Raw genomic sequence first — 24,495 nt, forward strand, 5'->3', positions numbered from 1 at the left:
TCCAATAATTCCATTCCGAAGCGTAAAGAAGACGAATGAAGAAACAAACTAGCTGTTTCTTCGTTGACAGTGCATGTTTGAACTTTAATATGGCACAGCCTGATTTCGCTGAAAAGCGTCGAAGGATACTTACGTAGGTTAATTGTCCTATAATTTTGGGGTAGTTATACATTTACTATTTATACATAAAATAAATATTTATTGACTTCTACAAGCTGTTACCCCGATGACAGACCTATATTTTATTTCCCATTGTCCAGTACAATGAAGTTGTGGGCAACCGGCGGGTTATTGTATATACGACCCGTTTTAAATTCTAAAACACTGACATTTTTTTTTTTATTTATATTTTATTCTATTAAAGTTCTAGACAATATTTTTTTCTATAGTAAATAATTTAAGAATATAAAATTTTTATTTCTATCTGGTCCGCAAACTGTTTTTAATTTGTGAATATGGCATGAGAGTTCAAAAAGGTTACCGACCATGCATTAATGATGAAATTGCCAAGAATAAAATAAAGTCGTCGTTAAATACACCTTAGATCCTGACCGTAACGAAAAATGTATAATGATTTTACAATTATGTAGTTTATTTTTTGTTTGTCATGAATTCTTGTAGCAAATATGATCTATTTGGTACTTTGAGTGGTAAATAGTAAAATAAAACAAAAAATTTCAGATCTTGCCATAATATCGGAAAAACAAAAAAACTGAAATAATTACGCTATATCCTTATATAATTTCAACTCGGAGGACGATTGGCAGCATCAATAAGAAGATCATCTGAATAACAAGTGTCACAAGGCTGTGTTTGTTTAATACTATAATTTTTTGAACAGTAGTACAGTATATTATGAATATTTACTTAAATTATATTTAACTTTTATGATTTTTTTTCAGATAATATACTGTACTACGGTTTTAGGTGTTCTTTTTATTTCAATAATACGTTGATAAATTACCAATTTTTTTCTTATTACATAGCTAGTTCATCTTTGTGTATGTTTAAATTTATATTTTTTATAGTTATTGTGTTGTTTAACTTTCTTATAAAAGAGAGCGAGGAATTTAAAAGGTGGCCACCGCACAGAAAGTTAAACTGCAATAAACTATAATCTTCTTAGTTCTTTTTTACATTTTTAACTGATAAATTATGAATATAAAATTTAAAATTAATTTAAATTCAAAAATAAAAGAACACCAACACATATTTCTGAAATATTAAAATTGTTTTTTCTATTGCATTTAATCTGCACATTAGTTTGTAGTTTTATAGGAACCAAACATTTAGCTGGATCATGGACTACTCACCGACGATGAATTTGTCATTGAACTGATGGAAAATGTGTCGGCATTGGGCTTCGTTTCAACACGGAGAACGCTTGGCAGCGGCAAAAAGAAATTCAACTGATAATCAACTGTCGAAAGGAATTGTTTGTATTATTTAATATTTTTTAGAATAGGTACAGTATACTGTATATAAATATATAATATTTATATTTATTAGTGAAGAAGAATTTGTCACCAAGCTGATGGGAAATGTGTCGGCACTCTGCTTCGTTTCAACCCGGAGGAAGATTGGCAGCAAAGTTGATTGTTGTATTTCAACACGGAGGACGTTTGGCAGCAGCAAAAAGAAATTCAGCTGATAATCAACTGTCGAAAGGATTTGTTTGTATTATACTATTATATAATAATTTTTAGAATCGTAGTAGGTACAGTATGCTATATATAAATATATAATATTTATATTTATTAGTGAAGAAGAATTTGTCACCAAGCTGATGGGAAATGTGTCGGCACTCTGTTTCGTTTCAACCCGGAGGAAGATTGGCAGCTCATCTTAATATCAAGTGTTGCCAGGATGTGTTTGTATTATAGTATAGGTTAGGTTAGGTTATTATATTAATATATTATAATAATTTTTATTTAGTTGTACCCTTACGCGTCAGCGCTCATCTCTCATCTATTCATTCAACACATTGACTATCGCCGGCCGGCAACACACATATCATACACATTACCCGTTTTTGTAACATGTACAATAGCGAAAATCATATTTTTATTCCTAGGTTTCCTTATAGTATTATTGATATCTACATAGTTTAAGTTATTGTATAATTTTTTTTATTATTTGAATGCATTCATATGATCAGTGGCGTATTTAGGAATTTTAGAATAAGGGCAAGACATATTTTGCCGCCTCTCCCCTAGAAAAAAAAAACTAAAAAACTTCTACACCGCGCAAAGGTGAAATTTTTAATACCATAGAACACCGTGTTGTATAAATACTATAGTATTCTATAACTCTATGGCACACATTTGTTGTGACGGTACCCAAAGCCCCTACCTAAATACGCCCCTGCATGTGATGCGTTCTCACTTACGATGTGGATTAGGCCTACTGGGGACACCACAATAAAAAAAACGCGCCTCGTGTAATACCTCATAAAGTTATTAAACAATACGGACAATGTTATTGTGCGTCGTTTAATAATAAAGGTGGTGTGGAAAATTACAAATTTCTTATCTTATAGTTACCTTGCATACATTTTTTTTTTTTATTAAATACCAATTAAATAGTTATTTATATCAAGAAACGAGAAATATTAACGTTTTATTGAGTATAACAATAAAACAGTTTTGAAAAAAAAAATATTCTCTGACTTGTTACAAAAAGACTCCAAGTAGTTATTATATTAGTTCTTATTTTACAAAGACACTAACAAAAGCAGGTCAAGTTATAATATTACCAGAAATATTGTATGTATCAATTAGTTTACTTAAAACATTGAATTTACACATATTTTTATTTACTAACTATTGTGTATTTTATTTTTATTTCATGTAAATTTTAAACTTCATATTTTACTAATTTACTGACGCATTGGTTACATTGGTATTTGTGTCTTATAATAAAATACAAATGTTTGCATGTGAGTATGTGATTGTACACATTTGGATTTTATTAACCATTTTTTTTTATTTTTTTTTTTTATATAATATAGTAATATATACGACATACGAGCTTGGAGCCAGTCGGCTTTGATTGTTGAGACCACTAATTAAGAATTAAGGTATACATAATAATTTCTTTCACTGCTATGGACGCACATACGCGTCCTATCATTTTAGACATTAACAAAAGCTGTTATCTAATGTGGTAATATCATTTAATTATTTAGACAAATTCAAACAGACAATAAAAAAAAAATATATGATAAATATTAATAAAGTTATAAGCAAAAAATTGATTTGATTTTCCAGAGTTTCCAAATTGTCATAATTTGATAAACTGAAATAATAGTTCATTATCGATTATTTGGGAACCAATCACTAACTTAATTAACTAATATCTGCTAAAAAAGTAACTAGAAAATTTAATTCCAGCACAGTACTGTGAACTGGGAAAAAATAATTCAGCAGAAAAACGGTTAAGGTTTATCTTAATTCGTGGTTGTGACTCGTGTTGTGTATTTGATTATAGGTAATCATTATATTTATAATACTGTTATTTGATAGCTTATAATTTTGTCGTCAGTGAACGATTTACCACAGGTTACATAGTTACATTTACTTATTCATAAAAACTCGCCTAAGTATGGATATTGATTATTGGTTATAGGTACTACATAGTATAACAGTAGTTTCAATAATAGTATAATAGTAAATATAAGTTAAATCAACAAAATTAAAACAGTTTTTATCATAATTGTATTGAATTTTACTTATAACTTAAAAGTTATGTTTTTTTTCTTTCTGTGTATATAATGAAAAAAATAAAGAAAAAAGTAGTTCAACCAAGAGTAAATAAAAATTTAAATCTTATGATACACTTGCAGTAAAGAATAAAAATTCCTAAATTAATTTACTTTTTTTACGGATTCTAATATTTTTAAAACATAAAGTTTTCTCGATATTACAAAACAAATTACCATCTTGTAGATACATAGACATACAAACTTATATTTTTCTTTTACATTTATTCAGCAAAGGAAAAGGCTCGTAAGTTTTTAATATTGAGGCCAAATTTTTAAATTTAAGCCACTGTTGATCTAAGACGTTAGTAATACTAACGAGTATACTAACTTAGTATGCAAAATATGTGAAATAAGAGAGGAAATCGCATGCGAAAGTTATAATATTTGTATCTTATAGGTATAAATCATATTATATTATTGTTATTCACTTTTGAGAACGGTATGAATATAATATGTTCGTAGTATAAATAAAGGCAAATAGGTACAAGCTAAATGTTTTGAAAATAACATTAAGTATTTACAAATGTATGTATTATTTATATAATTACATTATGTATTTATACGTACAAATGTTATGTCACCCCAAATTAATATTTTTGAATTACAACAAAATAAAATTATTTCATCCAACTTTGAATTTCAAATAATGCTTAGAATAAAAACTGTTCTTATAAAATTCAATTTTTTTTAGATATTTTGGTTGATTTTATTATGAACTACTTATGATGAAATTTGCATTACATTTTCACGCATTAGCTATACAAATTAAAAATTTCTAATTATAATATATTTTGCAAATTTTCAAGCTTTTGACAAATCTTGGACATTTTTAACAACACTAAACAATTTAAATGTTCGAAAATCGCTTAAATTTAATAAATATTTCTTAATAATAAAAGATGTATAACTATATCATTGGAAAATAGAATACATTTGGAGTTCAATTTTTTTTTTGTTACAATTATTGTTGTGTGGTTATATAGTAGTTTAATACGACACTTATTAATTTCTAAAACCATATTTAATGTTCAATGAATAAACCTATAGTTCGGCAAATCGCAAATGTTTATGTATAGCTTAAAAATAACTATTATAGGTATCCATGTTCCAATTAAATGATAGACAATATAGTCCCGTTAATCGTTTACACATTACACGTAACAAAATACGTAAACTCGTACAACCACAAATTAGTTCTGACTATTAAATTGATTTTGATTTACTTACTCCATTTCTATTTTCCAATAATTTTCGTTGGGTTTTATAATCGTAGAATGGGTAAATTCTAAGAGAAACACAATGGTAGCTCAGTAAATAGGTACTTACTGACTTAAGTGACTAGTGCATGTCGCGTGGGCGTAAAAAAGAGGGAACCTCGGAAGGGCTTAACTCTCCCTGGGCCATCTCAAGCCCTTATTAAGATTTTTTAATATTAAAGTTTTATCTAAAGGAAATAGATACAATTCTAAATGTATTTATTTTATTTATTAAATTATTAGTTTTTGAGCATCAAAATTATATCAATATTTGAATTTACTAGTACTTATATTGTATATTATTGTACTTATACCAATAAATCGATTTCATTTATATATCCCAGCCCTCAGGCGGCCAAGCCCTCAACAGCCTTATTGAATTCTTCACTATGCAACAGTTTACAATGACAACTAACAACCGTATTGTATTTTGTAAATTTAATTCACTGTATATTTTGCGTGAATTATTCAATAAATTTTAAGACTGTTTTATCTATATGTGATTATTATGTTTAGATGATACATAGGAAAAACTACCATTATAAATACATATAATTCTTAACTAAAAATTTTGAATTTATACAATATTTATTTTATTTAGTATTCTTGTGTAGTTTGTATAGTTATGTTAAATACTATTGTATTCAAATTTTAAACATAACTAAATTAGCATCAGCCATATTTGAGCATTATAGCTTTGATTTAACTGTTAATAGGTAGGTATAACTGAATAACTGTGATCTGTTTATATTTGTTTAATTATTGTTATAATATGTTAATCATTAATGTGTTATTAATTTATTATTTTAAATTGTACCATCGATAAATTTTCACTTATCTATCATTTATGTGTATAGATTAATGATGTAAGGGGAAGATTCACTCTCCGCTTGCTTTTGAAAGTTATTGGGCTCAACGCTCAAGCATTGTATTTAAGAAACATATTTATATCAATAGCGCTAGTGACAATATTGTCATCGACATTTGCGAACAATGCGTCAGATGTCAGTGTTTACTATCCTATATTCGATATTCCAAATAATTGTTAAGTAGTCAAATAGATGATTTTTTTGAAAATTCAAAATTGTATCCAAACTAACATTTGAACGAGTAGTTTTGAAGTTATTTAACCTTATGTAGTGTATAAAGAATAAAATCACCGTCCATCCATGATAATACAGTAGAACGTCGATTATTCGCACCAAAAAATTGTACAAATTTATTTTTAGCTTAATTTAATTTAGTTCTATCGTTAGCTATGTTCGTTTTGTCGTGTTTATATTATATGAAATGCGAGATTATTTTATTATCTACTATGGGCCTACGATTCACTCTAATGTATTATAGATATTATAGGTACGTTTTACACATAGTAAATTAGTTTTTAACTTTATTTTTAATGCTTATTTGATTATCCGTACTCACTTGATCCCAATTAATGCGAATAATCGATGTTCTACTGTAAATGGTTTTGGAAAATATGGGGGCTATACTAATTTAAAAAATATGTTGATTAGGTAGTATAAATTCATCAATATTTTATACTTTGCAAAAACTGTTTTATTGTAATTACTAGATTAAATATTTCTTTTATAGTTACCTCTATTTTTAAGTTTTTTAAGACCATTTTTCATGATTATAATGTGGATTTATGTAATATTTAAAAAAAAATTAATTTTTTTAATTATTCGCAATAAAAGGTTATTTCTCATTTGAAAAAATAAGTCTATACCGTTACATGACATAGTTTGAACAATGTACAACTTCTGTGTTTGAATTTAAAAACATGGCTTTTAGGCAAAGTTAACTCTAAAATTTGAAAGTCCAATACATAAATTTAACATTAAAGGAATAAGTGGCCATACAATGCTTGTAAATAAGTATAGTCACCCTGTATACTATAGGTTTTAATGTACTTACCTATTATAATAAATAGGTATTTGAGCAAATTCTTTTAAAAATTATATATAAATTCTACATTAACATAATCGATAATTCATATATCGTGTATATTAGAATATAATGAAACGTTACTACTTATTTAAAACATCGAATCTAATATCATAATTAATGGAATTAGAGATTTTACTAACGCCATGTAACTTACTTATACTTCATAAAATTTCATAATTATTTTTAAAATTTAAATTGTTATTTAAGTATTTTTTAAGACAAGTTCTTAAAATTACCGCCAATATTTGGGTATCTAAATGACGTGGGAGATTATAGTTAATATAGAATCTAAAATGCCTTTGAGGTTCTAAATGTCCAAAGGGATCCAGTTGACGTACATGGATCTACTTGTCGCGGGATCTAGGTGGTACGTAACCAATGCTTATCACTATTATAATATGAATCTGATATCCTGATTAGTGATTACTGTTTACCTACTGATAGTCGACATAAATCTGGTTTAGTGCACAATGTAATTTTTTGTATTTAAATATTAAACATAATATATTTCAAACATAACAAAATAAATAGATTACATTATTTGTCATTATAACAAAAATAGGTAGGTATTAATTAACAATTATCTAGTCAATTTATATTTAAATTAATTAATATAGAAATATAAGCTTTCAACAGACTTCATTTATTTTTGAAAATACTTTTTAAAACGTGAGTATGCTTAATTAAGACAATTTAATATTAACGTTCTCAATTTCAATTTGTTATGCAGTATTGTAGTATGATATTTTTGTAGTATCTAGTATATAAATTATATAATTATATACTTATTTCTATCATGCTTTCATGGTAAAAATAAAGTGATGTAAGGTGTAACCATAAAATAAGATTTTAGATTAGGTTTTTATTAAGTACCTACTGTATTTCATATGCTATAACACTCGACATTTTGATTCCAATGATACTTTCAAATGATTTGCTTTAAAAAAAAAAACCGTTTATATGATTGGTATTTTGGTATAGGTCCTTTTAATCTTTCTGATAAAACCATTGTAAAGTTTGAATCTTATCTGAACTTTGATAATTGCGAAAATGTTAACTTTTGAAATATAGCCATGTCAGAAATAATAGAACAAACCATCTAACTTCTTAGAATCAGGGCCATCTTCAGAGAAGAGTAAGAAGGCATGTACCAGGGGCACAAATTTAATTTCAATACTGCTTATGAAATACATTTTTGAAAAAAATAACATGTTTTTATAATGTAGTGATTGTTTATATTTTAAAATCATATAAATACAAATAGTTATTAAAGTTAATTAGTTATTACATATTACCTAGTATGTATTTATACATATTTCATATATCTCAAATGGTTTTTTAAGCAAATGCAAATTTCTCATTTGTAGGAAGAGGCACAAATGCATTGATTTGTTAGGGACACAACCAAACCTCTATACAACCATGTTTAGATGTGCATACTTTGTCATTTTTATAAATTTCATATTAGATTTAAAAAAAATATTTAATTTTTATTTTATGTGTTTTTCAACACTTTTCTCTCTTATTATGTATTAGTACAAAAATATAATTACCTAATTAGAGACTTGACAGTTAAGTATACTTAAAAAAAAACTTTTTGAGATTAATTCTGGTTATATATTATGTTTGTTTATGAATAATTTGACCTTGCAAACATTGAGCAATTTTAATATTTGCATTTCAACCCGTATAAGTTTACAATATATTTTTACTGAAGAATGAAAGTAAATATTAAAACATAACATACAATTTTTAATATTGTTATTATAAATTAGTATAGTAACTTAACTATTTGTTTTTATTTTTACAGTGTTTTGTCTATAACTGTTCAAGATGCTTAGGCTTTCAAAAGCATTAAAAAAACACGGAACAAATATTCGTGGCTTTAGTGTTTTAAAAACTAAAACACCATATGACACTATTTTTAAAGTCGGGCAAGAAATAGAAGGCTTTGTTGTAAAAGAAGTCAGGCCTGTTGCTGACTTTCAGCTCACTGCATTGCGTCTTGAACACCAGAAGTCTGGGGCTGATTATCTGCATATTGATAGAAACGATACTAACAATGTTTTTAGTGTCGCATTTCGTACAACACCAAAACAGTCTAATGGATTACCACATATTCTTGAACATACCACTTTATGTGGTAGTAAAAAATTTCCATGTCGTGATCCATTTTTTAAAATGCTCAATCGTTCTATGGCAAATTTCATGAATGCCATGACTGCACCTGATTATACCTTTTATCCATTTTGTACTGAAAACCAATCCGATTATTATAACCTTATGGCGGTATATTTAGATGCTGTTTTTAATCCGATGTTACGAGAATCTGATTTTCGTCAAGAAGGATGGCGTTTAGAACATAAAGATGTGGACGATAAAAATTCTCCAATAGAAATAAAAGGGGTTGTTTACAATGAAATGAAAGGTGTGTATTCAGATAATCAACAAATTTACAATGAACATTTTCTGAATAACATTTTACCAAGTAATACATATGGTATCAATTCAGGTGGTGATCCTAATGTTATACCATCTTTAACTCATTCTGATCTTGTTGCTTTTCATCATAGATATTATCATCCAAGTAATAGCCGTTTCTATTCTTATGGTAATTTTAACTTGGAAAATCATCTTAGATTTTTAAACGATACATTTTTAAAAGATTGTCTAGCAGATCCATCTATTAAAAATGAAACAAAGGTTCCAAATGAAAAACGTTGGGCAACATCTAAACGTGCACACGTTGCTTGTAGAGAAGATCCAATGGTGCCTAAGGATAAACAATCATCTTTAAGTATTGGCACCCTTTGGAGCGATATAACTAATACGCAAGAAACCTTTGAGCTAGCCATACTTTCAAGATTATTATTAAATGGACCTAATGCTAAGTTTTATAAAACTCTCATAGAACCAAACATTGGAACAGATTTCAGTGCTGCAACTGGTTTTACAGATCAAACAAGAGATTCATTTTTTGCAGTAGGGCTTCAAGGGTTAAATATATCAGATTTTGAACGAGTGGAATCAATTTATGAAGATACAATTAAATCAATTATTAATGAAGGTTTTGATAACCGTGATATTGATAATATTTTACACTCAGTTGAACTGTCTATGAGGCATCAGACTTCAAATTTTGGATTACAACTCTTATATGGTACATTGCCTATTTGGAATCATGATGGTAATATACTAGATTCAATGTGTGTCAGTGAAAAGATAGATGAATTTAAGAAAAAGCTGTCTAATCATCCTAATTATTTACAATCACTAGTTGATAAGTATCTGTTGAATAATAATCACAAACTCGTAATGACAATGTCACCAGAAAATAGCTTTGAAGAACTTAGAAAAGAAAATGAGGACAAGCTTCTAAAAGAAAAACTGACTCATTTATCTGAAGCAGACAAAGAGAACATTTATGTACAAGGTTTGGACCTTCGAAAGCAACAAGATGCAACACAAGATGTCACATGTTTACCATCTTTGAGCCTTAATGATTTAAAAAAGACAACTGATTCTGTACCACTCATTAAAGAAAACATAAATAACACTCCGGTTTTCATATTTCCACAACCAACTAATCAAGTGACTTACTTTAGAAGTTTAATAAACACATCACATTTATCTGATGATTTAAAAACTCTCATTCCATTATTTTGTAATATTGTTACCAGAATGGGTACTAAATCTATGGACTTTAGACAGTTTGACCAATTGGTGAGGAAATCCACTGGGGGTTTACAAGTGTCCCAATCAATTATAGATTCGCCTATAAATTTATTCAACATGAAAGAAAGTATTATTTTAAACTCTCATTGCTTGGACAAAAATGTTGATGAAATGTTTGATTTGTGGAAACAAATATTTACACAAGTAACTTTTGAAGATGAAAACAGATTTAAAACTCTTTTACAAGAAGAGGCAAGTAGTTTGGCCAACAGTATTTCAGGTAGTGGACATATGTATGCAATGTTGTGTGCAACTGCTGGAATTAATCCAATTGATGCTCAACGTGAAACATATGGCGGACTCCAATATGTTAGTACCATGAAAAAAATTGCCCAGATTGATGATTTAACACCAATATTGAAAAAACTAGAAGCAATCGGTACAAAAATATTGAACAAAAATACTATGAAATGTTCATTAACTATAGTAGAAAACAACTCTACAGCAGTTAAAGGTCTGGAAGGTTTTCTTAACACAATTGTCGGAAATTGGAATCAGTCAAATGAATATAATAAAATTGATAAACAAGATGACAATGTTAAATGTTTCCATCATGTGTTACCGTTTTCCGTTAATTATTGTGCAAAAGCTTTACCAGGTGTTCACTACGTTCATAAGGATTTTGCTCCATTGAAAGTTCTTTGCAAATATATAAGTTCGAAATATTTATTACCTACAGTGAGAGAAAAAAATGGTGCTTATGGTTCTGGTGCCTCACTGAGTATGTCTGGAAGTATTCAAATGTTCTCCTACAGAGACCCAAAACCAATTGAGACATTTGAAGCCTTTGATGGCGCTTGTAATTGGGTAAATAATAGAAAAATAACAATTGAAGAATTGAATGAAGCAAAATTAGCTATATTTCAAGGAATTGACCATCCAGTTGCACCAATGTCAAAAGGTAATGCATTATTTTTCAATGATATGGACCAACAAATTAGACAAGAACACAGAAATCAAATCATGAATGTAAAAATTGAAGATCTAGTAAATGTAGCTAATTTGTACTTTTCAAATACAAATTTTGCTAAAGCTCTAATTGGTCCAGCAAATAGTGACATTCATTCAGGAACTAATTGGAACGTGACTAACCATGAAGACTTATAAAATCATATTATTATATTAAAATATATGTATTAAATCAGCAATGAACTATGTTTATTAATGTTGTTCATTTTAGAAATAAATTGTTTTTTTTTTATATATATATAATATAATTTACTACAACTATAGTTGAGGTAAGTAATAACTCATAAGTTTTGAGGCTAAATAAAATTAACATATTTTATAACTTTATTTTAATAAATACACCTTATTATACAGGTTGTTCCATAGAGAATGTCTGGATTTAAAAACGATATATTCAATTAAGTATTATACTTTAAAAATTGAACCCAATATTAATCTAAACTGCAGGTAAATACCATAGAGTAGAATACAAAAAGCTCTATAGAAATCAGGTGACAACATGCACTAATAGAATATACATGTTTATATTATTATTATTTCTAACCAATGGTATAATTTTTAAAATATTTTTATTCTTTTTAACTATTATTATTAATAGTAATAAAATAAAATTCTTTTTTTTTTGATAAAATTTTTAGGACTTGGCAAGATACACATTTAAAAAAAAAAAAAAAAAATTAAGTTTTAGTCTGGAAAAGGTGCATTAAAGTTCTTAGACTTACGTTGTTTCTACAATACACGATTATCCGTTGTATTATAGGTAGTATATTAGTAAAATATTATCTTAATTTTTTTTTAAATATAGGACAAAAGAGAATAGTAGATTATTGCAGTCAGAGGTGCAAACCTAAGAGTGAAAGGTAGACAATTAATCAATATTCATTACTCAGTGATCAATTTTCAGACAAAACAATAAGCATACATAAATACACTTATATTATGTAATTTACAATATAAGGTAAGTATGATATAATGAAAATGTATTTTTTTTTTATAAGTGAGTAATGAATACTTTTGTTTATCTTCTTCCCCCATAATTGTAACTAGTTTGGGCCTCTGACTGGATTAACTTATTTTATTAGTTATTTGTATATCTCATAATCTTAAAATTTAATATATTTTTTTAATTTTCACACGTGATGAATCTATCTATAGATAACACATTCTACGCATTATCTCAATTTTTAATATTATGTGACTTACGTTGTTTCTCAATTTAGGGGTTCATTTCCCTTTTTCATTATTTACATAATTTATATTCAAATACATTTTAATAAAATAATCTTTAACTCATATTTTAAGAGATTCTATTATTTTGGCAAAATTATACATGTAGTTTTTATATTCAAACACTATTACAGTAAAATCATTTCACAAGAATACAAACTAGTTTTTTTAAAACATAAATTCTGTTCAAAATATGAAGGTAGATACACTAGATAGTAGTTAGTATAGTTATAATTATTTTATACAATTCAAAATCAGTTACTTACAGTAAATTAAAATCAAAAATATCATGCATGAAAATTTTAACATAATTTTTTATTACGCAATCTGTTGCAATGATAGGACAATAAGCTTAATTGATATAATATTTACATATCACAAGAAATGAGGAAACACAAAGTGAAAAAACTCCCAGATTGTATCAATGTAAAAGTTATTTTGTTAAATTAAATAAATTAATACTAGGGAAACAAATTCAGTTATTGTAGATATATATAATGATAAAATGAATTTATTTACAGAATAAAAGAAAATAGATACCAATTAAAATATCAAGTATATTAAAATATTATTAATTTTTGATGCTTCAGTAATGAGTTTTAATCATTTTATACAATTTTAGAAATATGATACACAAAATATTATTTAGGTTTTAATTTTCCATTATTAACATCTAAAGTACTATCAAAAATATCAGCCAACATATTATCAGAGGAAGCATCAGAAGGAATATCAACGTTTGTTGCACAAGGTGAACTAGACTCTGATGAGTTCATATTATAAGGGTTATCACTACCATCAATATTTGATGATAGAAAGTCTTCCATTTTCTCATGAAACTCAACTTCCATTTCAACTGGTAACGCATCTAAAATAAAATGCACAATTTACAGTTTATACACAATTAAGGCCGTTTAGAAGGGGAAAGAGGTGATGGGACCATTTTAGCCCAAGCCCCGAGAAGTTAGGAATATTTCTAGGAGGCCTTTTTTAAGTCTTAATATAAAAATATATGTCTGGATTTAGGATTACTCGGTGCTACATAAACAATTCATTTAAACCTATTATTTTCAACACCTTTTTCTTTATGAATTATCAATAACAATAATACAATTTTATTATGTCTCTGTAGACTAGTCTGTAATAACTATATTTAAATAAACAAGCAACATTTTCAGTTATTCTAAATGGTAATAATTATCGTAGTGTTCAAATTGGTTCCAAGGTTTTTACAAAGGGTATATCCAAATTGGTTCCCAAGTTGTTAAAAATTGTGGCTTAGTAATAATAATAATAAACAGTAAAAATGTATAACAAACATTTTTAAAAAATTCAAATCTACTTATCGCATTATTTTTATATTTGTCCATTTCTGTTTTTATAAATATTTCCTTATTTTTAGACTTCAGGTTTTGTAGTTTGTTCGTACTTCGCAATTTTATATAAGTTTTAATTAGAACTTCTTTTACTATACAACCATAAATTGAAATATGTTCGGATGTCCGCAATAAAAATAACTGTTGAACTTGCTGTAAAATGATTCACAGCAATTATAGTAGTACGTTTTATACTACTGGTATATTCAGCCCACATTGTTGGTGGAAATGAGCTATCTTTTTCAATATCATTTCTTAAAATATAATCTTTATATAATATAATATTTATCAACAATTATATTTAAATTATTTATTTTTAAATACGATTTACATGTTCTCTGTACACATGTCCAATAGTCAATATCATGTGCCATTTATTTTTAAATCTAAAATTATAACCTTCTAATATGATAATTTTTTTATTTTTTTCACTATACATAAATTCCATATTTGCACAAATTTAACACTATACGTAAACTCAATGATTATTGCGATATATTAATGAATGTCGTGCCGACTAATAAGTAATGACAATCCATCCATATCGATAATATAACAACGATTTTATCACGGTTTTCATCTTAATAACAATCTATTTCATATTATGTACTTATAATGATGGGAATTGTATGTTATACTAATATTAAATATTTAATTTATATTATATCGTGTTTTGCTTTTTTGAAAGTCTTTATCGGGAACCAATTCGGATGCAGCCATTATTATAATTAAATATTATTGACTATTTTTATTGTAATGCCAGAGTGGCGAGTGCAAAAAAATAATAATACATAAATCAAATTAGCATTATTTTTTCGTAGGAATTTGTTATACCGCAGCAAACCAAATGAGTATATAAAATAATAAATTAATTAATTAATTCATAATATGATATTTACCCATTATGCCCATTTTGGACATAGATGGTAGTGTCGCTACTTGTTAATAAAGTCGACATTAGAAACAATAGAAACTAGCATATCTGTAATCTGCATATTGAAGATTGTATAGTGTACACTATATCAGTAAGTAATAATTTGGTAATATGTAGTCAAGAAGTTATTTAAAACGTACCTAATGCACAAAAAAATGTACCAGTATGTACATTTTAATAAGATATAAGTTGTTTTAATACATTTGGATAACTCAAAAATTGAAGTTAAAGAAAAGAAAAATATTTGAGTTATCAAAATAATTTTATGTTTAGATTATTAAGCATATTAAGATTTAACTAATTATTTTAATATAAATGAAGTTTTTCAACTTAAAATATATTTGTATAATTCTAAATGTAAAAAAAGGAGTTTTGGTATGAAAAAATCAGTTAAAATTATTGGAATTAAGGAACAGTAGTATTAACTTGATTATCGATTACTATAGGAATATGAAATTTATTATGTATTTCTGTAAACTAATAGTTGCAGACTATAATCTATAAGAATAATTAGAAAATTATTTTTAAAAGAGGTACATTTTTGCGTGGCTTGGATAGTCCTTATTAAAATCCTAAATTATTTTCTTATTTAGGATATTTATTTATTTTCCTCAAAAAAAAATACTGGACGACTAGACCTCACTAAAAACTGTATAAGTTTTGAATAAAAATATGCAATTAAAATTAAGTAATTTAGGGAGAACATAATTTCAGCCATAACAATATCCTATTCAATTTATTACAATGATTTCCAAGTAAAATGTTTACAGAATTATTTTATAACTACTATTGTATAAAATATAAGGAAATTAAGAATCAGCTTTCAATAAGATCAGAAACTCAAGTTTAGAATAAATCATAATTAAATTCATACCACGAGCACGTGCACCAACTTCTTTGTATAATTCTTCAAACTTAACAGTAGTTAAATCTTGACCATCTTCATTTCGTTTTTGAAGAGCAGCATAAACTAATTTTTCTACTTTATCAACCCATTTGGATTCGATTAGTCGTATGTTGAATCGATCTTTAACACTACATGGTAAAAAAATATAAATTGTATTAAAAATATTTATTTATGAATTATTAACATATAAATTAATGGAAAATAGGTATGTACCCTAATAATTTTGGTTCAAGTCATGTTAAACTGTAGTAACGACTAAAGAGATTTAAAAAATGTTTATAAAAGTAAATATCATGCCCTAAATAAGGTACTTTTTAATAAAAAAGACTTACATTTGATCTATAGTTGTAGATCGATTACACATCTTTGTGAATTAAGATAGATGTTAAGGTAAATTCAAAATGGCACTTGTGTTTTCTGCTTCTAGATCAGAATAAAGAATACACAATACAAGCATTCAGCTAAAATAAAGATAAGTGAAATACTGAAACATATATTATCTTAACGGACATTGAGCAATCTTCTGAAACCATGGATGTAGATCAATGTTCAGTATTTCAATAGATGAGAAGTGAGAACAGCTATATTGTGGCTATATCTACTACTAACAAAGGTAAACAATCAGAATAAAAAATAATTTTTTTATCATTTACGTTTTGATAACACTATAAGTAATCTGGGCAGGGATACATCACATAACCACGAAAAGTGATTTCACTCAAAGCCTCATTTCGCATTTTTGAAATTTTGGGAGTGGGAGAAGCCACACCGTGACGTCACCCGAAGTATAAACTGTTTCGTTATTGCCATATAACACGGGTAAAATTAACACAATTTTTAACTTTCCCAGGCTCCAACGACTTCAATTTCAATATTAATTTTTTAAGTTTGAAAAAAATTTAGTATAGGCTCACAGTATAAATGAATATATTTGAATGTGACATAGAACAGTTAGGTTTTTTTTAATGGTTTTGAGCATTTAACCTACCATACGTTTTACTTGGAACTCAAATAAGGTTTTTAAAAACATCTTAGTACATATGATAACCTAAAAAAAGTCAACCAAAATATTAAATAAAAAATAAATAAAATACCTACATTCTCGTTATTGTAACATATTTTTTTTACTTTCTCTAATAAAGTTAAGTAGTTTAACTTAGAAAAAAAATTTGTAGCATATTCTTAAGCAATATAATATAAACATAAAAAAATGTATAGAGCATCTTCTTTAATAACATATAAACATATAAACATATAATCATAAAAAAAATTATACATGTTTTTGTATCTAAAGGGTTAAATTTCAAAACACTCTTGTTTTAATACTAAAAAATAAAATCATTCTTAAAAAATAAGATTATGAATATTTTTAAATAATGTTTGAACTAGTAATTAGTTTGTAATAAAACTTTTGTTAGAAAAATAGAAATAAAATTTAATATTTGGAAACAATATAAAAAATAACGTTTTTGAAAACCTTTATTTAAAACCTTAAACTTTATTTAAACCTTTGTTTAAAAACGTTAAACAAAAACTGTAAAAAAGACATGGATTTATTTTTGTATATTGAATAACGTTTTGAATGTTACAAAAAATTCATTACAAATGTAATGTAATTAATAAAATTTAAAAAAATAATTAAAGTAGTTTTATTATGTGAGCAATAGCTGTCAAATATTCATCTAATGTTCGTTGAATTAAGCCACTACTATAATTTTTATATAATTTGTCTTGAATGTTTCCGTAGGTTTATTTTATGTATACGATTAATCCATTTATTAGTAAAAAATTATAAGGCGATTTAATTACTACTAATGATATGAGGGGAATTTAAAATATCTAATATTTTTTTATTAAAAATTAAAAAGACGTATTTTGGTATTTTCTTCACATAATTTAATTTTCAAAATTTGTGTACAATAAAATAATCTGTAACAATAATGAGATTTTTTTTTTTGTAATTAATTCATCCAAGACCGTAACTGAAAAAAATTTCGGGGTGGGGGGATCCGAAATTTTTTTAAAATATAAATGCTGAAAATTTTTAGTCAATAAACTATAATCACCACTGAAATATTTCTTCTTTTAAAAATTTTGGGAGGGTCCAAACCCCTTGGACCTCCCTCAGATACGGCTTTGGATTGATCTGTTATGTACCTACTCTAAATATCAACAAAAAAATAATTACACACATTATATTTGCACATTTCTACTTAATTAAGTAATATTAAGTAATAACTATAATAGTCAAACTTTTTAGTTCAGTTCAAATAGTTGAATTACAATTTTGAATCAACAAAAAAATTTAAGTACAGGAGTAGTTGCTTATAATTTCATGTAACTATAATTGGATGTCTAGTTACAATTTGTAAAATTTAAAAAAATAGTGAAATATATTATTATATGGGTGTTATTAAAACCTATCCAAAAGAATAACGAAAAATAATAAATAATTACACACATAGCATATTATTAAGAAATAAAATACATTTTTCAATAATAATACATCGATATTTAATAATAAGCAGTAAATCGTTAAGTATAATAAAAAATAATAGCATAAAAAAATAAAAATACATACGTTCACATGCATTTTTAATACGCCGCTGTAAATTTTATACTTCGGGTGACGTCAGTAGACAAGGAATAGTGCGGGGTGATCGAAATATTTAGGGGACTATGAGGCAACCTGTATAATCTATAAACCTTGCCAGGGTCTATCTTCTAAGACCGTGGATAATACTGTTTTCTTAGATCATATACGTATATGATCTAAAACTGTTCCGAATAAATTACTACGAATATCAGTTACTCGGGTTACTCCAAATATGGCTGCACAGATATAGATAATAATTATCTATATCCATCACGAACTAATAAGATATACAGGACTGGAGACTGGATACGACAAGGTTGGACTTGGAGGGTTGACATATAATATTATATCTGTGTATGGCTGTTAAAAATGATGATACCTCGAACAATCGTCATTCCGATACACAGATATTAAGATATCTACAGTGGCGGATTAATGTTGGATTAACGGCCAAGCAGGCCCAGGCCTATGGGCGACTTAAATTTAAATCATATAAAGGGCGCTGTCTACGACATCCAGTACAAATGACAAAAATATGAAATTGACTATGACATTTATCGTAACCTAATTGTGGTTTTGGACATGTATTTATTTACAATACTCATAAATTGTTCAAGAGAACGTTCTTTTCGGCTCACAAACACATAAAAAACAATTTAAGATCAACAACTATACATCAACCCAATTAAATGTATTAACTTTTTTAAACATAGAAAATGAACTACTTCAAACTTTGGATTATTTTAATATAATATAACTAAATTTGCTTACAAGAAGTCCAGAAAGCCAACAATTTTTTTTAAATTTTTTATCATTTATAATTTTTTTTTAATACAATTCTAAATATCTAATTAGGTATTAATTGTAATTAATAGTATAGTAATTGTTTTTTTGAATTTTATATAATTTTTAATTTAACTAAATTATGTTTAAAAAAAATAAATTGTGTAAACAAGCTATGCAAGAAGTTTTTTATAAGTATATTAAAGCAAAATGTTTTTGTTACTTGTTGATAAACAAATATGTTTTTTTAAGGGCGCTATGTTATATGGGCCTAGGGACACCAAATCTCTTAATTCGGCACTGAATATCTATACTACACTACTCACCAAAATCAAGGAACTTAAACTGGGAGGCCAACTTAACGTAGCCCCTTGACTTTCTCTGATCGACGTCGGACTTGAGCCAATATTTAGAATCTTTTTTGCAACTTTAAGCAACCAACATTAAAAATCTTATAGAAAAAAAATATATTTATGCAATCGTATATTCTTATGTTTTTGCTATTTTTAGCTTGTGAAAACATTTAATTTAATTATCTAATGTAACAAATAATAATGAAGGTAAGACAAAAATATAAAATAATGCATCTATTAATTTAAATGTAAAATATAATTTTTAATTTTTCCTATATTTATTTAGTTCATGATTCACGAATAAAGTTCAAAAATTGAAAAGGTGCCTATTATCAAGAAATAGTACTGATTTATTCAATATTTTAAGCAATATTTTTCTTTTTAATAATTTCTAGATTTTTTATGTATTTATTTTATTTTTACTACTGAATATTAATACTAATATTTGAATAATTAATATTTAAAATGCATATTTTAGCGCTTATTTTGGTGTTTTTAAGTGCTTTAAGTTCCAAACCCTGTATATATAAACGTATATATAATGTATTTATAAAATAAATCTTTATACTAACTGATGGATAATTAAAGTGTAGTACTGTTGTATATCCTAAACTATAATAATAGCTTAAAAGTTGAATTTTTAACAGTACCTTAAACCCTATAAATGCTATAATGTAAGTTTACACTCAGAAAGGATTTTGCAAAATTTGCATTTTAAAGAGAGGCTCATATAATATAAAAGTATGAAAAGTAATAACTACGGTAAGAATGATTTTTATACACTAAAAAATGTATAAATTTGTATGCACTTATGCACTAAAAAACAATAAAATATACATGAAAATTTTAAAAATATGCATTAAAAATAAAGCAATGCAATAAATATATAGAGATAAATTTAATTATTAATAGAATATAAATCAATTGACTCAATACTATTTTTACGTGCTCGCGCCTTATATTAACTATTGTGTATTACATTTTTGAATTGTCTTATTTATTATATAAAATTAAATTAAATATAAGAAAAATACATTAAAAAAAAAGTTGTGTTGATTGATTATCATTATTGCTTGTTAAATTTTCAGTTGTAAATCTTCGTCTATTTGGTGCTAATACGTATTCAAATCTATTAAAAGAAAAATCACTTACAGAAACTAGGTACTCTACATCGGTCGTACTGTCGTAGACTAAATAGCAAATACCATCAACAAATTATTATATGTTCTATTAATATATTTGATAAAATTGTAATGGCTCGCAGTTTTGATTCATAATTGTGATAATTGATGAGAGTTATCCAAAATTATATTTAAGTAGGTACCTTATTTACTGTATATAACCATATTGAATTCTCAATAATAATAAATAGGAGATAATTTGTAAAAATCAGATAATATAGCTTTTATCAAATTTAATTAATAAAATATAAAATTACGGTACTTTTCAGCATTTTACATTAACAACCAACCTTTAAATATGAGCTTAAAAACAGAAAAAACACAAACTATGCACTTATAAATAAAAAAAATGGTAAAGTATGCTATTATATGTAAAATTAAATTTTAATATTTTGAATATAGGTATCATAGGTGTATACATATTTATATACAAGAATAAAAGCTATTAAACAACCTAAAAAAATATGCAAAATCATAACATTTTAACCCTAGTGATAACATTTTTACTTTCTATATACCTATATAATTTCCTACTGTTCTTGCTGGACTTCTTAGATTTGCTAGACTTCTTGGATTTGTCAGACTTAGAGCTTCCGCGTTTAATTATCATTTCCGGCAATTCCTCTGCGATTATTGACTCAGATGTCTCCATCTCCGGAGTGCATCTTAAGTGCTTCAAGTGCTTGTTTGATAAGTAGTGGAATCGTGGAGTAATGAACTAACATTTTTCTGGGTACTATTCTACTCTATATTTTTAATCTTAAATTTTTATAACTTGTAAACTATATTCATTCAAAACTCCATTTTTATGTAATGAATTATTATAAATATTCTAAAACCTATTCTGCTTCGGAATATGAAATTAAAATCTATGTTTGTCGTTCAAAATAATAAAAAAAAAAAAATAATATTATAACGATACAAAATATATTTTTTTAAAACAAAGATTATTTTTAAGCGATTTAAATTAATTTAAAAAATATTTTTGAAGAATTTAATAATTTTTTAAATTAAAAGCGTTACCGGTAAATATATTTTTTTATATGACCCATCCGAAAATATTTAAACACCTTGAGCAATGAAACAGATATGTAATTAAAAGTTACACCAAATGATGATATAGGTATGAAATAATATATAATAATATAATAATAAAATACCTATATAATATAATAATATAATGCCTATATTTGTATACCTACAATTAATGTAAAATATGAAAATACTAAAAGTATAATTTCATTGATTTAGTTAATTTAATACATTTTTATAAACACAATTTGAAAGTATTTCGAGTATAATAGGTACCTACATAAATCATTTTTTTAAATATCTCTATTTGTACTTGAATATATTTTTTTATTGAATATTTATGTATTTTAAGTACGTTTTAAAATAATTATTTATTTATCTGTATCTGGGCTCTTTAAAAAGTGTCTTTTACAAGACTGAATTGATTAGGTAAGTAGTCTATGGATAGACAAACGTATATAATAACTAATTTAAGGTCATCGGCCATCGTTTATACGGTTCTAAGAAGCAGCCCACATTTCATTGCAGTCGCAACCACAGGATGCAAAATAGATGAATTTTTACAAAATGTACAAATGTAAATTACAGTAGATTCTTAATTCTTATTATGTCGAACCTAACTAATTTAAAATCCCCTTGAAACTACTATTTAACTTAATAGCGTTTAGCTCTCAATCACTTCGATATTTCAATACACAAATAATATTTTTATTACGGTAAGAACAACAAATTAAGCAGTACATTCAGTAGGTATACTAGGTAGAATGATTGTGATTTCACGTATCGATAGTCAATATTTGTAATCATTGGTATACAATATAGACATATAGTGAAATGAAAAATAAGCGTAAATTAAATGTCTTTAGAATTCATTTTTACATTGGTTCTTACAAAAACAAAAGTAATAGTAGTATATAACTTAGTATAGCTATATAACTATAGCTACTATTGTATTATTATTATTGCTTAAAAGTTTTAACTTTATTCATCTTCTCACTCCCAGTCTCAGAGGTTAGTCATAAGTGCAGTGGCGCCAATCTATATTTCATGTTATGGAGAAAAAATGCTGGTGTTAGATCCACCTACTAAAAAAAATATTTAGTTAGTTACGTTCGAATGGTACTATATTTATTTCTAACTATAAACATACAGGATACTGCATAACAAACTATTTTTGATTATCACCCACCCACCCAAAAATATTTCTGGGGAATTTTCCCCAGTTCATACCCGTGTTCGGCGTTATTGTTAGTTCATATACCAAATTTGAATATTGACGAAACTGGATATTTTAACGAAAAATAACGATTATAAGTATAGTTATCAATTTTGTTTTAAGTTATAACAAATATATTATTTAAAGACACCAATTCGTGTATTATTATTTAACACTAACAGAGAAGTATTCAAAATATTATGTAGATTAGTTTTAAGCTGTTTATGCCATAAAATTATTAACAACTGCAGTGGCGGCTCGTCAGGGGTCTTTGAGACGGCGACTCACCATAAAAAAAGTAGTAAAGCAATAAAAAAATTTGAAGAAAATTCTAGTATAATTTAATATTTTTATCTATTTTGAAAATAATTATGATAGTTAATATTGATTATTGATAATATTATAATATTTTGTATTATACTTTTACATTAATATACATCATTCAATAATAATACGGGCGAAAAATATCGATAACAACAACTAATTACTAATTTATGCGATGCCAATGGCAAAAACGTTGAATTAGTCTAGTCTCAATGTACTGAACAACATCTATACAATCTACCCCGTCCTCTGCCTTGTCGTGCATAAAAATTTGTATAAGTACACAATTGAGTCTCTCGAACAGAAGACTCCCGAATAAATTTAAATGTCTGGCTAATAATAATATTACAATATAATAAAACAGTTTATAATCTATGGATATGGATCTATCATATTAATCTATCATCTATGGCAATCATCAATCTTCGCTATTCGTCGGAGACAATTGACAGTTACAATAATTTTAACGAAGAAAAAAAATAGACTTACAAATCGTTAAACCGTACTTTAATATATATAATATTTTACACGCATTAAGCCGTTCTGTTCAGCTTATTTTTATGAAATATCTTCAATTCGAAACGCGGTAAAGACGGACGAGTAGAGGTGTTCCTGGGTCGGCGATGTGGTTACTGAACGTATGGACATTAAATACGACACAACTAAGTTTCACAAAAAAAAATCGATGTTTACGTGAGTTTGATTTTCTATACTTTTGGAGCTTTAATTTACTTTTTTAGACACAAAATAAATACATACTTATTGCACCGGACAATCTGTTACCCGCCGGCTGTATACGTATGCATACTTTATTCCCGAACGCGCGATGCATAAAATACGTAAAACCGAAAATTCATAATCGTCATATTAGTATATTACCAGACACATTT

At 26.4% G+C, this 24,495-nt stretch overlaps 2 protein-coding genes across 4 annotated transcripts; one reads left to right on the forward strand and one right to left on the reverse strand.

Annotated features, from left to right (window-relative positions):
• The first annotated feature begins 7,472 nt into the window (after nt 1-7,472).
• Nucleotides 7,473-12,072, forward strand: LOC113554303 (presequence protease, mitochondrial). 2 transcript variants are annotated; one of them, XM_026958084.1, is made up of 2 exons: nt 7,473-7,534; nt 8,783-12,072. In XM_026958084.1, exon 2 carries the CDS (start codon nt 8,806-8,808, stop codon nt 11,812-11,814), a length of 3,009 nt encoding a protein of 1,002 aa, XP_026813885.1. In that variant the 5' UTR covers nt 7,473-7,534; nt 8,783-8,805; the 3' UTR covers nt 11,815-12,072. The 2 variants fall into 2 exon arrangements, with proteins under 2 accessions (XP_026813885.1, XP_026813884.1); XM_026958083.1 differs by lacking the exon at nt 7,473-7,534 and adding an exon at nt 7,576-7,641.
• Nucleotides 12,073-13,446: 1,374 nt separating this feature from the next.
• LOC113553568 lies at nt 13,447-16,769 on the reverse strand. Of its 2 annotated transcripts, XM_026956955.1 has the most exons (4): nt 16,631-16,769; nt 16,453-16,543; nt 16,088-16,248; nt 13,447-13,771 (listed from the first exon to the last, which is right to left on the reverse strand). In XM_026956955.1, the coding sequence occupies exons 2-4, from the start codon at nt 16,482-16,484 to the stop codon at nt 13,545-13,547; spliced, it is 420 nt and encodes a 139-aa protein (XP_026812756.1). In that variant the 5' UTR covers nt 16,485-16,543; nt 16,631-16,769; the 3' UTR covers nt 13,447-13,544. The 2 variants fall into 2 exon arrangements, with proteins under 2 accessions (XP_026812756.1, XP_026812755.1); XM_026956954.1 differs by having other exon boundaries at nt 16,453-16,737.
• Between the last annotated feature and the right edge of the window lie 7,726 nt (nt 16,770-24,495).

Source organism: Rhopalosiphum maidis, chromosome 2, assembly GCF_003676215.2.
Source record: "Rhopalosiphum maidis isolate BTI-1 chromosome 2, ASM367621v3, whole genome shotgun sequence".
Lineage (NCBI taxonomy): Eukaryota > Metazoa > Arthropoda > Insecta > Hemiptera > Aphididae > Rhopalosiphum > Rhopalosiphum maidis.

Bases quoted from the DNA above. Each gene is read 5' to 3' on its own strand.
- LOC113554303 (XM_026958084.1), top strand. From the start codon at position 8,806: ATGCTTAGGCTTTCAAAAGCATTAAAAAAACACGGAACAAATATTCGT.
- LOC113553568 (XM_026956955.1), bottom strand. From the start codon at position 16,484: ATGTGTAATCGATCTACAACTATAGATCAAAT. The intron at 16,249-16,452 runs GTAAGTCTTTTT...TTTACCATGTAG, and splicing joins TCTACAACTATAGATCAAAT to TGTTAAAGATCGATTCAACA. The intron at 13,772-16,087 runs GTATGAATTTAA...ATTTTATTTTAG, and splicing joins AGTTGGTGCACGTGCTCGTG to ATGCGTTACCAGTTGAAATG.